At 43.9% G+C, this 16124-nt stretch overlaps 1 protein-coding gene across 1 annotated transcript in view; it reads right to left on the bottom strand.

Annotated features, from left to right (window-relative positions):
• Positions 1-2954: 2954 nt before the first annotated feature.
• The window catches only part of ABCD2 (ATP binding cassette subfamily D member 2), a 64860-nt gene continuing 51690 nt past the window's right edge, over positions 2955-16124 (bottom strand). Inside the window, exons 8-10 of the mRNA XM_038392493.2 lie at positions 12536-12620; positions 9671-9796; positions 2955-6483 (exon numbers count right to left, since the gene is read on the bottom strand). Coding sequence (XP_038248421.1) covers positions 6273-6483; positions 9671-9796; positions 12536-12620 — 422 coding nt within the window. The 3' untranslated portion in view covers positions 2955-6272. The remainder of the gene's footprint in view (positions 6484-9670; positions 9797-12535; positions 12621-16124) is intronic.

Here is a 16124-nt window from a genome sequence, read left to right on the forward strand (position 1 = left end):
AAATGAAATTGTTTGGTGACTCCAATTAAGATAGCAAACTGTGGCATATTGATCCCTTCCAGGGGCAACAGACGTCTAATATCTGAACTGCCCAGGAGAGGGCCAGACAGTGCGGAACACAAGTTTTGTTGAAAATTCAGGACTGGGAGTGTGTTGGGGTCATAAACACCAACACCATGGGTGCTCCAGGCTGGAGCACCCACAAAAAAAACCCCAGTGGGTGCTCAGTACCCACTGGCAGCCTGCAGGTTGGTACCTCCCCCTCTCTCCCAGCGCCTCAGGAAGAGGTGGGGGTGGGGGCAGAAATTGGTGAGGGGTATAGCCCCACGTGGGTTGCAGTCCACCCACTTAGCATCCAACAAGGCCCACTCAAATCGGGGCCAGAGCCACTCAAATCCACAAGTTGAGGCTCCCAACCCTGGCTCGGTCTCTGTCGGCCTGGCCGCATCCCCCTCCTGCCAGCACTGCGCGCTGCTGCCCCGGTCTGCAGCCCCAGCACCTAGTGTGTGCCTCGTGGGGGTGGGACAGAGGCGGGGTGGGATGGGGGCTTGGAAGAAGGGGTGGAGAAGGGGCAGGACCTGAGGTGTGAAGAGGACTTGGAGGAAGGAGTGGAGTGGGGGCAGGGCCTGGGGGTGGAGCAGGGTTCCAGCACCTCCCAAGTCAGCGCCTATGGTGGGGGTCACCCTGCAAGTAGTAACTAAGGCTGATGGAAGCCAGAGTGTGGCTGGTGCATTACTGACAGGCTGCTGGGGTCAGCGTTGTTGTACCAGGGCTGTAGCTATACACAGACACTCAGGGTGTGACCTGCATGCTCTCTGGCTGTTTGTGGGCAGTCCAGAATGGGAGTTACAACAGCAAAGCATTGTGAGGCACCCAGGTTGCAGGGAGAAGATGGTGACACCACTCCTCACGAGTCTGGATTGCACCCCAGAATGTGATAGATGAATTCATTTCCAATCCGCCTCACCCACTTGCCTCCCCCAAGCCTTGATATGGCCTTCCCCGGAGCTGCTTGCTCAGGAGATCTGGGACCAGGGACAATGTGAGCACCTGGGGAGCAAGTCTATGAAAGATGCAGTTTTCTTCCCGCACCTTGCAGAGCACCTGCTCTGAGCCTGTCAATATAATTAACGCAGGGCAGGCTCAGATCCTGAGCGTCTGGCTACACTGCAGTTAGACATCCACGGCTGACCTAGGCCAGCTGCCTTGGGTTCACAGAGTTGTTTAATTGCAGTGTAGATACTCTGGCTCAGTCTGCAGCATGAGCTCTGAGACCCTCCCGCATCACAGGATCCTAGAGCTTAGGCCCCAGCCTGAGTGTCTATACCACAATTAAACAGCCCCTTAGGCCAAGCCCCACAAGCTAGAGTCAGCTGGCCTGGGCCAGCTGTGGGGTTTTATTGGCAGTGTAGATATATGCTGAGCAGCCTGTCTCTTTTAGGACTAGTTAACCCTTTGGGGCCTGGGCTCAGGGTGTCCACAGCAAATGTGTTGAGCAAGTAGTTTGCATGCAGTGCCTGGGTTTACAATGGCGCCAGCCAGCCCCATGCTCAGAAGGGGCCCCAGCCTGCACTGCACTGAGCCCTGAGACCCCGCTCCCCCTGCCCACCAAATGCTCCTCTTGGCCTGCCCGCTGGCTGGGTGGGGGCTCCTCTCCACCCCCTGGCCCCACTTCCCTGCTCCTCTCTGTCCCCCGCCGGAACCCAGTGCACATCCAGCTCCAGGAAGTCTCTGCTACCCACCACCTCCGGGGCCCTGCCTGGCTCCCTGGAGCTGAGCTGTCTGAGACTGGTGCAGAAGCCTGGCCAGTCTCAGCCAGTGGGGGGCGGGAACAGAGCGCAGGGGGCTTAGTTGGGTCCCTCCAGGCAAGTGGTCTTGAGCGAGCCCGGCTGAGGCAGGCCCTGGTCTGGCTGATCATGCCACACTCGCCTCCCAGCAGGGCGGTGACTGCCGCCAGGAGGCAGGGTGTGGGGGAGTTTTTTTTTGGGGGGGGGTATTGGGCTGTGAGGGGGCAGCGAAGATCTGTGTGTTGGGGCACTAGGGAATGGGGGTCTGTGTGGGGTGCTGGGCAATTGTGATGGGGCTGTGGGCAGGGTGGTGTTGTGTAGGGTGCTGTGCATTTGCTCTGGTCAGAGGGAGTTGGGGGGTGTTGGGCAGGGGGGCTGCGTGGCCCAAGCTGCGTGCTGCCAGCATGTCCCAAGGGGCAGGGATATGCTGGTAGCACATGGTCGGGCGGACCACTGTCTCTGGCAACTGCCAGTTTGTAAGTAGTGCCTTTGCACTAGGCTGGGGCCATCCCTGCCATGCCTTGCCCCTCGCTCAGGGGACTGACCTCTCCCCGCCATGCTTCATTGCCTCCAAGGGAGCCCACAAATATGTTTGGTGCCAGGCCCACAAAAGTTTAATCCAGCCCTGTTTGTATGGGATGTTTGGAAAGTCCTGATACTAGTAGTTCATGCTGGTGCCTAGGGTTAAAAATTACCCTGACAGCCTTTGAGGCTAGTCTAGCTAATTGCAGCTGATTCCTGCCAGTGCTGCTCTCACACCGTCAAACCTCTCCCTTAAACCGCACTGCAAACGGTGGCTGCATTCTTGTCACAAATCAATTCCAATCTAAAGTTGGCTGGCCTGGGATGTGAGCAACAGCCTGTCGTTTCAGTCTGTCCTAGACAGCAAAGCCCACAGCTTCAAAGATAGTTAGGCACTTAACTCCCTTTGAAATCAAGGAGCATTCGGTGCCTAGGAATCTTTGTGGATCTGAGCCTGTTACTCCTCTGTGAAGGAAATGCAGGTTCTCTCTTCAAAAACTGAAAAATCCCATGAAGTTTTTACCTCTTTCAGGAATGTAGTGCCACTCCAGCCCTATCTGGGTGCTCTCTTAGTATAGTGCAGGCAGAGATCTCACGTGCTCCTTGGACTGCTTTTTGAATGGTTCAAAAACAAACACAGTACAATTGTAAAGCAAATGCCATGGATTTATTTGGTGTTGAAATAAATTACAACTGTAAAGCATAATTTATTGCATTAAAAATGGTCTGCTTTTAAAGGGCATTAAACCAACAGAACAAAAACAACTTTGTAAACAGAACAAAGACAACTTTGATTGAGCAATTCATTCATTTTAAACTTTATAAACATTCTATACCCTATATTGTTGAAACCGCTGGACATAAGTTTATAAAAATACTTGCACATGCACAAAGATAAATCTGAGTTTACCTAAAGGATATTATAGAACTCAAATCATTTTAGTGGCTTCAGGGAGGAAGTTACTATTGCAAATTCTCCAGTACAGCTCTTTAAGCACCTAGTCCTCCTTTCCTCGTGCAGACATAACTCCCTTTGATTTTAATGGAGTTTGATCTGTGAGAATAGAATCCAGCCCTAAATGATGAAATTAGCATAGAACCAAAACTGATCAGTAAAGCAAACATTCATTGCAGTTACAGTGTTAATACCCAGAGAGCAGAGACTGTTTTTAAACATGTTTAAAACAAAACAAACCCCTGACCTTTAATGAATTAGTTTTGCTGGATAATTTGTATTTTAATTTTTTTCCAGATAACACCTTTCCCCCCATTGCTGAGATTATATTAATTCTGCTCACGGCCTTTTCTCCTGTAATAGTCAGATCCTGTGAAGTGCTGAGTACCCCGAGTTTTCATTAATTTGTACAGGGTTTGAGGGTATTCACAGCCCACCCAGAAGTGTTCTGCACAATCCAGCATCTGGCCCTGGTTCCATTATGATTTTAGCACATGAAATTCCTTGAACTAATGATCTCAGCTGTGGCTAGCTCTGCATGGGTGTGCAAGGGGAAAAGTAGGCACAAGGATCCAGTCCCTTGAAGATATGTAGGTTCCCACCTTCCAAAGAAATTAATGGAAGTTAGGAGCCTAAATGGCTTTGAGGATGTGGGACAAGAAGGGGTCTTCTGCACACCCTGGTACTGAGACTAGACACTCATGGCGTGAAATGACTCTGAAAGGGCAGTGCCCACATAGGCAGAGACAAGGGGTGAGGGGCCATGTATCATTCCTGTCTCCTGAGCTAGCTGGCTGATCTCGCTGAGGGTTCAATTCCCTGCTTACCCCACTCTTCCTTTGGGACCTTGAACAAGTCACATTGTCTTTTTTGTACAATGTAATTCTCCCCTGCACAGGGTGTTGTGAGACTAAGGATATTACAGATTGTGAGTGGCTCAGATGCTGCAATCTCTAGGTACAGAAAAATGTCTGTTAGGTGACTGCATTGCCACAAAACAACAGCCTCTCTTGAACTGTGAAAAGTGGGTGGCGCTTACCAGAAATGGGGCACAGTCAGGATGGCACTCGAGTCCTCTGTGGAGCACTAGCAGGAATTACAGCTGACCTCCTCCTGACAGAAACCTCAACTAAGGGCAGTGGCAAACCGCTGGCGTTTTGGAGTCTTTTCTAGCGCAAGTGTATTGAGCTTCCTTCTCTGCAACTAATGTCAATGCAACTCCAGTCTGAAGCACCGCATGGAAGAGCTAGCAGTGAGTACAGCTAAGCAAATGGCCTAAACCCTCCCTGAGCCTTAATACATCGCCTGTGTTTTGCAAGGGAGCTTTGTCAGCCTGCAAAGCACCAGTCACACAGCAATCCCCTACAATTAACTGTTTTTCTTTTAAAACAGACCCATCAAACTTCGGATCCAATTTCTCTCTGCTTAGCCTCTCGTTTCCTCAAAAGCAGACTAAACACTTTCAAAAGCTGTCCCTTCCTATTCTACCTACCAGAGCTGACCATTATGAGTGGCCTGTTGTACCAGAGGGGGAAGGGATCGTTGCACGTTTCTGGACTGCACTCTCTTCATCCTGTCTCATCTACCCTTGTGCTGCTGCTAAGTAAAATATGGGATGCAGCAAACCTTTTATCTGGAAGGTCAGAGGCACTGTGTTCTCAAGGAACTGGAACTTGAGAGCGCTTCAAATCTATTCCCGTCTCTCACCCAGACTCACTGCATGTTTGGCCTTGAGCGAGGTGCTAAGAAGGTCAATGTTTCCAGAAGCATGCTGCATTTGAGGCACCTTCAGGCTGACTGTCAAGAGGTTCAGAACAGCCACAGCTCCCACGGAGGTAAAAAATAGGTGCACATACAATTAGAGGCTTCTGAAAACATGGCTGCAAACTTGTGTGTTCTCCCATTTGTAAGTGAGGATAGCAATGTTTACTCACCTTTCTGAGGGGCTGTGGGCATTAACTGATGGTTACACAGGCCTGTAACATTTTAAAGAACTCTAATTGCTGGGCATTTTTATTATCAGGGTGGTAGCTCATGAAAACTAAAGGGTGCATTAATAAAAAGACCTGGATCTTAGATAGGTCTTTTCATCCATTGATCACAAAGTGCCTTACACTGGTGAGTCGTCTTATCCTCTTTTTATAGATAGGGAAATGAGGCAGATAGGGGTAGTGACTTGCTCGAGATCACAGCAGGTCAGTGGCAGAGCCAGGAACAGAACCCGAGTCTTCTGACTCGGGATCCAGTTCCTTGCCTACCAGAGTATATTGTATAATGGGCATTCATAATCCCTTGAAAGGTTACTAGGAATTAACGTACATGTCCTGAGGAAAAAAGGCTTCTTAAATTATGCATTGTGGCACTCTGTACTCTACATGTGTATTATCTGTCTTGTTAAAGCCCTGTTAATTGGTTGAAAGGACAGTTGGATGGCTGCTGTTATGACAGTTATTTTCTGGGCTGCCTGTCATGTTGTTATTTCCTAGGGAAATGCAGCTAACAACATGCGAACAGCTCAGCTGAGGAACAGATCAGTTTCATATAGAAAGGAAAATGTTTCCTTGTACCCAAACTAGATTTTTGCATGCATGTGCATACTCACCCAAAGCCTGCCTTGCGTTGCTCCATGCCGCCAGATTTGCTTTGTTTAGCAGGCATATCATATGCACAGGGCAATCTGTCATGAGAGCACATTCTGCCCGTCAACTCCCAAGCAAGAATTCACCAAGCACATCTAACTGTGCTGGTAACAAAGGTGAATTGGGCTTTCACTAGGAATTACTGTAAGCTCTCATAACTAATCTTGTACACAGTGCATTTGCTGATCTACTTTTCAAGGTTCAAACTACTTTCTTCCGTAATACCAAAATGCTAAAATCTTATAAAGCCCTATTTTTTGCTGACTACGTTTCTCTATGCTATAAGCCTACCACAATGCATGCAAACAAGTGTTAAATTTATAAAGCTTTTAACTAAAAATTAAAAATATCAAACATAAATTAAGATATTTATTCCTCTTTATCCATTGTTTTAAGCACTGAATCTTCTCCCAAGATTTTGCAAAGTTCATTCAGTCTCTGCTGCATTTCAGGAATTCCTGCAAGCTGGGATTCTAGTCTTTGTTTTTCCTCATTGAGTGATAAGCGGATAGTAGTGTCCAATTGTTCTAAACGCCAGCCTCCTTCTCCATCAAACTGCAACAAGTGAGTATGGTACTTCCTGCAGAAGGATTTAAAATATTAGTAATGGCTTTGGGGACATTTTTGTAAGTAAGGTTTGAGATTCCTGGGTGTTAAGTGCCTTAAGGCAGACTTTGAGCAAGGCACTTTTGTATAAAACATCTTCACACTGCAATACCACCATGGCTGAGAACGGGCCGTTTTTAGAGTCACTGGGTAAAGCTTTTAAAAGCAAGTATATGACTTGGAAGCCTAAGTCCCATTTTCAAAAAAAGACTTCAGCACTTTGTAGCCTAAGTCTCATTGGAAGTCACTGGGACTTACCCTAAGGCCTTGCCTACACAGGGATTCAGCAGTTGCTGGTCAGCAGTCTACACAGCTGCACTGGTGCTGACCCCTGAGCGTAGACAAAGACAAGCCACAGTTTGCAACAATTGAGCCCCCCACCCTCTCAGAGCTCCCTGCTGAGGTGGTGCTGGCGGGCGCCCTCAACTGGGTTATTAGGGGTGCCACCCCAGGGCCTTTGGCTTCAGGGGGTGGAGGTGGTTGTCCCCCACTTCCTGGCTGCCCAACAAGGAAGGGCAATGGTGGCTGAGGCTGTGCCCCCGTTCAGATGCTCTAACAGCAGCTGCCAGGCAAAGCCCTGTTTCTTCAGATATTGTAACAGCAGCAGCATCTGGGGCTCTCTGTCCATAGGGGAATGGCAGCAGTGAGGAGCCCCCTTTCTTGGTTGCACTCACCAAAGCAGCTGAGACCTCTACACCTCCTCAACCAGCCAAGGAAAATCCTTCTCTTCTGCCCACCCACCTGAAGAGAATTGGCAGCTTCTCTCTACGGGCACTTACCTGAGCAGAATGCCTAATGCTCCAGGGAGTCCCCTTCACACAAGGACATCACAACTCCACAGCTATGGGACCTCTACACAAGCCCAATCCCTCATTTATATAAAATGATCCCTTCCACTCCATAGGATGGAGGGAGCATATAGACCATTTAATTTTAATTTATATTACTTTCTATGTGATATTATACCTTCCTACCAGAAAGTCCACAGGTCCTGATATTTTGCAGGACTGGGTGCATCAGAATGCTATTGGTGCGACTGTATTTATTTTATGTTACATGTCATTTTTCCTGAATTTCAAGCCTGACTGTAAGCTTTGTCTGTCCAAACACTTCAGTCCTCCAGTGTTACTTGATTTGCAAGTAGTGAAAAAAAACAACAACCCAGCACAGGTGTCATAGATCTTTCAATCAGCAGCAGGGCGTGTGCTCAAAGAAATATTACAAGATTTGCACATGGATTTTTTCAAGACACATACAGACACTTAAGAACATGGGGGGCATGGGGGTGCCAGCAGATGTGCTGTTATGAGCTGGGTAATTGAAAGTGAAGTTTATTGATGTTGAACTACATCACAAAGTGGTGATGATCAAAATCATGTAATTCCATAAAGGATATGTGATAAATTAATAAACTTCCGCAGTTTCTGACATAATCAGCAGATGAGATATAATTGTATCATTATAATGACCACTTCTCATGCATTGTTCTGTATAGCACAGATTGTTTAACCAACCCTCTTACACCCACTCACAAAAGTCACATAAATTAGAAAGAAGACACTGTCCTGAGAAGAAAACTGGCTACTCTCCCAGACAGCATTAATCAGCCATCTCAGACTATCTGCTGCATGAAACATAAAATAACTGGTATTGTCCAGAGTTGTCCCTGAGGAAGAGAGAACAGTTCATAATCTGATCTTCTGTTTCTGCATGGCAATACCCTGGGAAGCATAGCTGAGTTGAAGAAGTTTTAAGTCTAAATCTCAGAATTTGGTACTTCCTTCTTCCCATTCAAGACCAATACACACAGTGTATATTCCCCACAAGTCTATGAAATGGATGTATTAAAATTTGTGTCTCTTGCTATCAAACCATCAGATCAGTTGATAATTTTGATAAACAAAGGGAGAATACAGGAGGAACTGGAAACCTGCCTGACCACCATAATTATCTGAAAACAAATAAAAACAGTGGGGACATAGACCTCCAAAGACCTTCAATCCAAATCAATATATAGAAGCTCCCTCTGGGGTCTCACTCTCTTGTAGGCTAGACACCTCTCCCCCACTCCTTTTTTCCAATTTTTTCCAATGTGCATTTAACTAGATACTTGCTTTCTTATCCAGCAATTTTAAAATAAGCTTGCCCCTTTTTATATTTAAATAGTTTTTTTTTATTTTTAATGTAATCTAATCTCTTTTAAAAATAAGTGGAATATGGGAGCTGACCTTGTGGGTGGCAAACATCTATTTTTCCAGATTTCCTGTCATTTGAGTTTTTTTTCATAATTTAGGCCCCAATCCTACACATGCTTTACTTTCTGCTCTGTGACTAGTCTCACTGACTAGGGAGAAATATGGCAAAAGCAATCCTTTTCTCAGAGAAGCTAAGGGAATGGGACAGTAATACAGCATATTTCAACTGTTAGGTCAAGAGGGCACAAAGCCTTTTGTCACATGATAAAAAAAGAAAGTGTCAGTGGAGAACTTGGACTTGAGATTAACGGTTCCCATTTAGTAACAGATTTTCTGCTTGGGGGTGCACTGAGAGGTAAAAACCATTGCAGGATTAGAATGCATAATTGATGCTAAAAATGATGGGTCTGTTCCTCCTTGTGAATAGGGTGACCAGACAGCAAAAATCGGACAGAGGGTGGAGGGTGATAGGAGCCTATATAAGAAAAAGACCCCAAAATCGGGACTGTCCATAAAAAATTGGGACATCTGGTCACCCTACTTGTGATAGACAAAGGAGGAGATTATTTTGGTGACATATTGGCCATATTCTTCTTCCAAGCAATGGACAACCTGCCTGAGAAGTAGCCATTCTATTTATCTTTTCCTTTTGTGTTTACAGAATAATATGGTGATATTTGCTCCAGCTGTGACATGATGTATTAATTAATTGGCTCTTTCACTATCTGCATGTTGCTATTAAGAGTGAAAAATTCAAATGCATTAAAAAAGGAAATAAGTAGGTGTACATAAAAGGGAGAAAATCAATGCTAAATGCATTTCCATGTCTATTATTGTAGTCAAGTTATCTTAAAAGGAGCATAGATATTGATTTAACAAGTGTACTGGAGCACAGAAGAAAAGTGAGTCTATCATCTGATAGAAAGCTAAAAATAACCCCCATTGTAAGTACTTGGATATACTCACCAAAGAGAAGGTCTGTGTGTGATAGAAAGCAAGGATATCCCAGAACCTTTTGCAGCTTGGAATATCTTTCCTTCAACATCAATGCTTACAGCACTCGTACATTCATCCAACAGTGCATATTTTGGTCTTTCAAAAGAAAAGAAAACAAAACGTGTTCCTCATTTAGTTTTTGCACAACATTCCTATACACTGCATACAATGCTTAATTTAAAGAACAGAGATGATGCTTGTTGGGTGAGGTAACTGGTTTTCAGAGCACTGTGACTCATGTAGTACTGTAAGCTAGTACGCAACAGCACAATGGCCCCACTCCTCAAACCCTTACTCAGGTAAAACTGCCTTGGTCTTTAATTATAACCCACTAGTGCATGGGAGTAGAGTAGAGGCTTCACTCTACATGCAGCAGATTAGTGAGAAGTTTGCAAATGCTGTACAATATCATCAGAAGCTCCAAAGTTCTAATAAAAATACATTAAAAGCCCTTACCTAGGAGCCCAGCTTGGTGGATCAGTGATAATGCACTACCCTGCCATTCCAGAGACCTAGGTTCAATCCCAGATCACACTCTCTTACGCCCCAGGCCACAATGGAAGAATACAGCACCTGAGGGAAGGGAATGCTTTACGCTCCTTACAGGCAGCCACTCTGGCTGACAAAAGAATATAGTGGGCAGCTACTCAAAACAGATTGATGTTAAATTACACATGTGAGGTTTATACCCTAGAACTACTACACTACTGCCTTTGGAATGCAATAGACAGACTACCATCAAACAAAATCATCAGAGACAGAGATGAACATGATATGTTGGGGAAGAGTCAACACAGCTTGTGTAAAGGGAAATCATGTCTCACCAATCTGTTAGAATTCTCTGAAGGAGTCAAACAAACACGTGGATAAGGGTGATCCAACTAATATAGTGTGCTTTCAGAAAGCCTATGACAAGATCCTATGTCAAAGGCTCTTAAGCAAAGTAAGATAAGAGGGAAGGTCCTCTCATGGATCAGCAACTGGTTAAAAGATGGGAAACAGAGGGTAGGAATAAATGGTCAGTTTTCACAATGGAGAAAGGTAAATAGCAGGGTAACCCAAGGATCTGTACTGGAAGCTGTGCTGTTCAACATATGCATAAGTGATCTGGAAAAGAGGGTGAACAGAGAAATGGCAACGTTTGCAGATGACACAAAATTACTCAAGATAGTTAAGCCCAAAGCTGACTATGAAGAGTCACAAAGGGATCTCACTAAACCCAGTCATCCACTGGGTGACAAAACAGCAGATGAAATTCAGTGTTAATAAATGCAAAGTAATGCACATTGGAAAAAATAATCCCAACTATACATACAAAATGATGTGGTTTAAATCAGCTGTTGCCACTCAAAGAGATCTTGACATCATTGATAGTTCTCTAAAAACATTTGCTCAATGTGCAATAGCACTCAAAAAAGTGAGCGGAATATTAGGAACCATTAGGAAAGGGATAGATAAGAAGACAGTAAATATCTTATTGCCAGTATATAAATGCATGGTATGCCTACACTTGGAATACTGCATGCATATCTGGTTGACCCACCTTAAAAATGTATATACATTTATTATATATATACACACACACACACACACTAAGATTGGAAAAGGTGCAGAGAAGGGCAACCAAAATGACTAGGGGTTTGGAAGAACTTCCATATGAGGAGAGATTACAAAGATTGGGACTGTTCAGATTAGAAAAGAGACGACAAAGGAGGATATGACAGAGGTCTATAAAATCATGACTGCTGGGGAGAAAAAGTGTTATTTACCCCTTCGCAAAAGGGAAGTAGAGGTCACCTGATTAAATCATCAGGCAGCAGGTTTAAAACAAACAAAAGGAAAGGCTTCTTCACATAACACACAATCAGCTGTGGAACTCATTACCATGGAATGTTGTGAAGGCCAAAGATATAACTGGGTTCAAAAAAGAATTATATAAATCTATGGAGGATAGGTCCAGCCTGACTAATAGCAACCCCATGTGCCGCTGTCCCTAAACTTCCAACTGCCAAAAGCTGGGACTGGATGAGAGGGGATGGATTATTCAAAACTGCTCTTTTCTGTTCATTCCCTTTGAAGCATCTGGCACTGGCCACTATCAGAGAGAGGGGACTGGACTGGACTAGATAGGCCACTGATCTGACCCAGTGTGGCCATTCTTATGTTCTGATTAAATAAAACACCCAGCAGGGAATCTAGGTTTGAATCCCATGCTGGGACTGTTATTTGGTATCTGTGTGTACAGCACCTAGCACAATGAGGCCCAGACCTGTCTGGCTTCTAGGCACTACTGCAATATAAGTGTTAATGGCTTTTGCTTCCTGATCTTGCTCTGTGCATGGTGGTGGAACTTCTGGGTGCAGGGCTGACTTTGTATTACTCCGCAGCGTTAATGTATCAGAAAGTAACTAAAGAGCAACTCAAGATGCTTCTATCCCTCCAGGTGCTGAGTGTGTTGCCTTTGCAGAGTTTCCAGCCTCAGGTGGTCCAAGAGTAAAGGTCCAAAGGATAGGTCTCAAACTCACATCCCCCGTATGACGATATTTCCCACGGTATTTCTAGGACTGCCCCAATGTGATCATTTTTGTTCATGATGCTAAGGAGAGTAATGTCTGGAAAATGCAATGCTTTTAGTAACAAATTAAAGCAGAAACAAGAAGCATCACCCAAACTAAAAAGCAGATCTCATACACACACCTCTTACAAACTGTGAAGTCTCTTTTCCTGTGCAACTGCTGATCAGTATTGTGTAGGGGTATAAAGACTATTACTGCTCAAACCATTTTTGCAAGCCTCCAAAGCTTGGCTGCCTGAAGAGCAAGTGAATACACTTACTTATGATAAAACATGCGAGCCATGCCCATCCTCTGCTTCTCTCCTCCTGATAAGACATCTCTCCAGTCCATCACAGCATCCCAGCCTTCAAAAAGATACAAACAAAACAGGGAACCATAATGAACAAAACAGGAAACCACAGAAAATTAAGTTCCTGCGTGCCTGCAATCCTCGATTTAAAGCAGAAACAAAATTCCCAGTGGTGTGGTAGAAGAGGTAGATCAAGGCGCAGGGTAAAATTTTCCAAAGTGCCTGAGACACTTATGATCCTAAATCCCATAGTCTCAATTGAAGTAGGCTCCTAAATCCCACTTCAATTTTGAAAATGGGATTTGGCTCCTAAGTCACTTATGCACTTCTGAAATTTTTACATGTCACCTCTTTGACAAATGTATTTTTTCAGAGGGGTAAATCCATTTCTTTTTTTTTTTCCCTGACATGGTACTTTCCCATGGCATAATGCGACACTTCCTAAAAAGTTGAATAAGAATTTTAAAATAATCATCCTACAGGATAAAGAGAAAGGAAATTTAAGAAAATAAATGAGAATTCAATAAGTCAAAATATAAAACTATAACACTTACAGAGTGATTCCCTTGCTATTGCAGGTAAGAATGATGTCCGCTCAGATTTTTGGTGACCCAGTTAGAAATGACAGGTTTCAGAGTAGCAGCCGTGTTAGTCTGTATTCGCAAAAAGAAAAGGAGTACTTGTGGCACCTTAGAGACTAACAAATTTATTAGAGCATAAGCTTTTGTGAGCTACAGCTCACTTGAAGTGAGCTGTAGCTCACGAAAGCTTATGCTCTAATAAATTTGTTAGTCTCTAAGGTGCCACAAGTACTCCTTTTCCAGTTAGAAATGTCACACTCACATGCCTCTGCACTGTGAATGCAGACTGTATGCACAAATGGGCAGCTAACACAAACTGGGTACCTGTGCAGCACGTGTGCACACAAATTTTTTTTTTTGCATGCAAACCTCTCCACCTCTTTAACGAAAAGGTTACCCACAATTTCTATAAAATTTGACACTGTTTATATAATTAGATTTTCCCATAAATCTTTTTACCATCTCTTCCTCATAGAAAAAAATCAGTAAAAAACCCCTATTTGAATGCATTTTATTTGCTATTCTTATTATTGTGGAATTGTGTTGTATGTCAGCATTATGGCATACTCCTCACATTATATAGGCTACCTTATTAAAATTAAGATTTTAATAAAATTAAGCTTGATAGAACAGTGCAAAACAAGAAATTATTTTTAAAAGGGAGACACTAGGGTAAGCACATTTCTCCCAATCAATCATTTAGAGAGGAGAGAGACAGTCTGTCTGACAGGTGGGAGAGGGGGTGGAAGAGGAGGAGGATATATTTCCAGATCAACCCAACACCACTGAAATGAGAGGAATAAAGAGATCCACAAAGACCTTTTGCTGCTTCTGCTGCCTGATCAAAAATGAACAGTTGCCAGATAACACCATAAACAAGGTCAAGTAAGCAAGTTAGGCTGTGTCATTTCTTGGCTTTGGTCTATGGTTAGAAAAGTGCAGGCAGGGTTTTGCAAGGGTGCTGGTAGGCTTCTGACTACACAATGGCATTGTTGGAATTGTGCCAGGGCTCACCAGGGTTGTGCCTTTGTAATTTAAGAAGCCTCAGTAAGTCTCCTGATGGGAGTTCAAGCTAAATGAAAATGGGAATCAGTAATGCTGTAAGCTGAATTCTTGGAATTTTCTTCTACCCGATTGTAAAATGTATAGTAACACAATGACATTATTCATATATGTACATGCACATAAATGACAGAGAAATACAACTTTTTTCAGTCCTAGGTTCTATTATTTCTTAGAATTACACTGAACTCAAATCTGGAGGATCTATCTGGCTCTCAGTATATGGGGTGTATATTGCTTCCTATCAGCGGATTTCCTTTAAAGAAAGTTGCTTAATTGTCTCTCTCTTGAGTTACCATTTGGGTGAATTCTGCCACTGGTGATAACTGGATGTGGGGGCTCTTTGTGACAGGGTGTCCCAGGTGCTACGACCCAGCACAGCACTGAGATGGAGTGCTATTCTGCAGACTCAGCCCAGCAGACAGATGCCATGGGTCTGGTGACCTCCAACCAAGGGGAACCCAAGTTTTGGTGCGTCTCTTTAAGACAAGGGGAACTGGGGTAGGGACAGAGAGTAGTAGCCATGCGAACAACTAAACTCAGGAAGTAACTGAGGCTGATGCTTATATTCTCTTTCCTTTTAATAAAAAAGGGAACCCCAAGAACGTATTGGGATGGATGTTCTGGATCTGTGTGTGCGCATGTACTAAGAGTGGGGACTGTGCCCACCTACAGCCTATACCAGATATGGTACAAGAGTGGTGGAAGGCAAAAGAGAGGAAAGGTTGCTGGGAAATGGAGGGAACATGACCTGTTTAGTAAACTCCCCCTATGGTTCCCTCCAAAAAAAGATGCGACCTCCATTTATCAAGGCAAAATTGCCAGGTTTGATTCTGCTTTAACTTATACCTTAACTGTATACTAGTATTTTCGTTCGTTTCCGCTGCCCTAATGCCTTCCTTATCTATCCCCTCCATGAGACTTAGAAACATAAGGATTTAATAATGGTTAGGGAACATAATATAAATGTTACCGGTTGGCTAAATTTAAAATTAATGCTAATTTCTAACGCTCTGATCTCTTCCTCTGAACAATCAGTAGTGTAGCTTGCAATAAACCAACTTCACAGTTTATATCTGCAACAGTTGCATGTGGATAAATCCTTTGCACTTACATAGCACCTTTCAGCAAAGTATCTCAGTGCTTTGGAGACTTCAATAAAGCTTACAACACCCGGTGACACAGGCAATTATCCCCATTTTATAGATGAGGAAACTAAGGGAGAGAGGTTAAGGACCAGATTCTTATACTTCCCCTTAGTCTCTGATTGCACAACACAGGTGTAAAGAATATTAAATATATATTCATTTTAGAAATGGCAGGAAAACATCTCCCCAAAGTTGTTTGTGAAAGGAGAATTGTGGGATTTCAGAATGAATTTAGAGACATTTCACAGTTAAAAGATTGGTTTAGTCACATGACAGAATATATATAACAAATCAATCAAGCAAAAAAAATAATCAGACTATCAGAATGGCACATGTTTAAGCCTGGGTACTCTTGGCCAGAGTAAGTGGAAGCTCTTGTCAAAACTACTCTAAATTTGATTGCAAAACCAATTCAGTTCCTTGTACAGGCTCCTGGATCATCCTCTCCCACTTTCAACAACAAAAAGTAGGCATTTGTTCTGAGCACATCTGATAGAGTACATCCCATGAGTCCTGTCTACATGGAAAGGATTGCACTCTGCTACTGCAAAATGGTCAATAGACAGTCGCATGTTCTTTTGAAACACTGAAAAATAGGCAAATTGAGGATCAGGATGGTGCAGCTTCATTGACAAAAGCATAAATAGAACTATAGTTATCAGACTGAAGTCTTTGGAGCATATGCCAGGTCTGTCTGTATGTCTATATAGTGCCGAGGCCTGTGGGAACCAAGTACTGAAAAGGCTCCTGGAGCTACTGTAATGCAAA

Source organism: Dermochelys coriacea, chromosome 1 (genome assembly GCF_009764565.3).
Source record: "Dermochelys coriacea isolate rDerCor1 chromosome 1, rDerCor1.pri.v4, whole genome shotgun sequence".
NCBI lineage: Eukaryota > Metazoa > Chordata > Testudines > Dermochelyidae > Dermochelys > Dermochelys coriacea.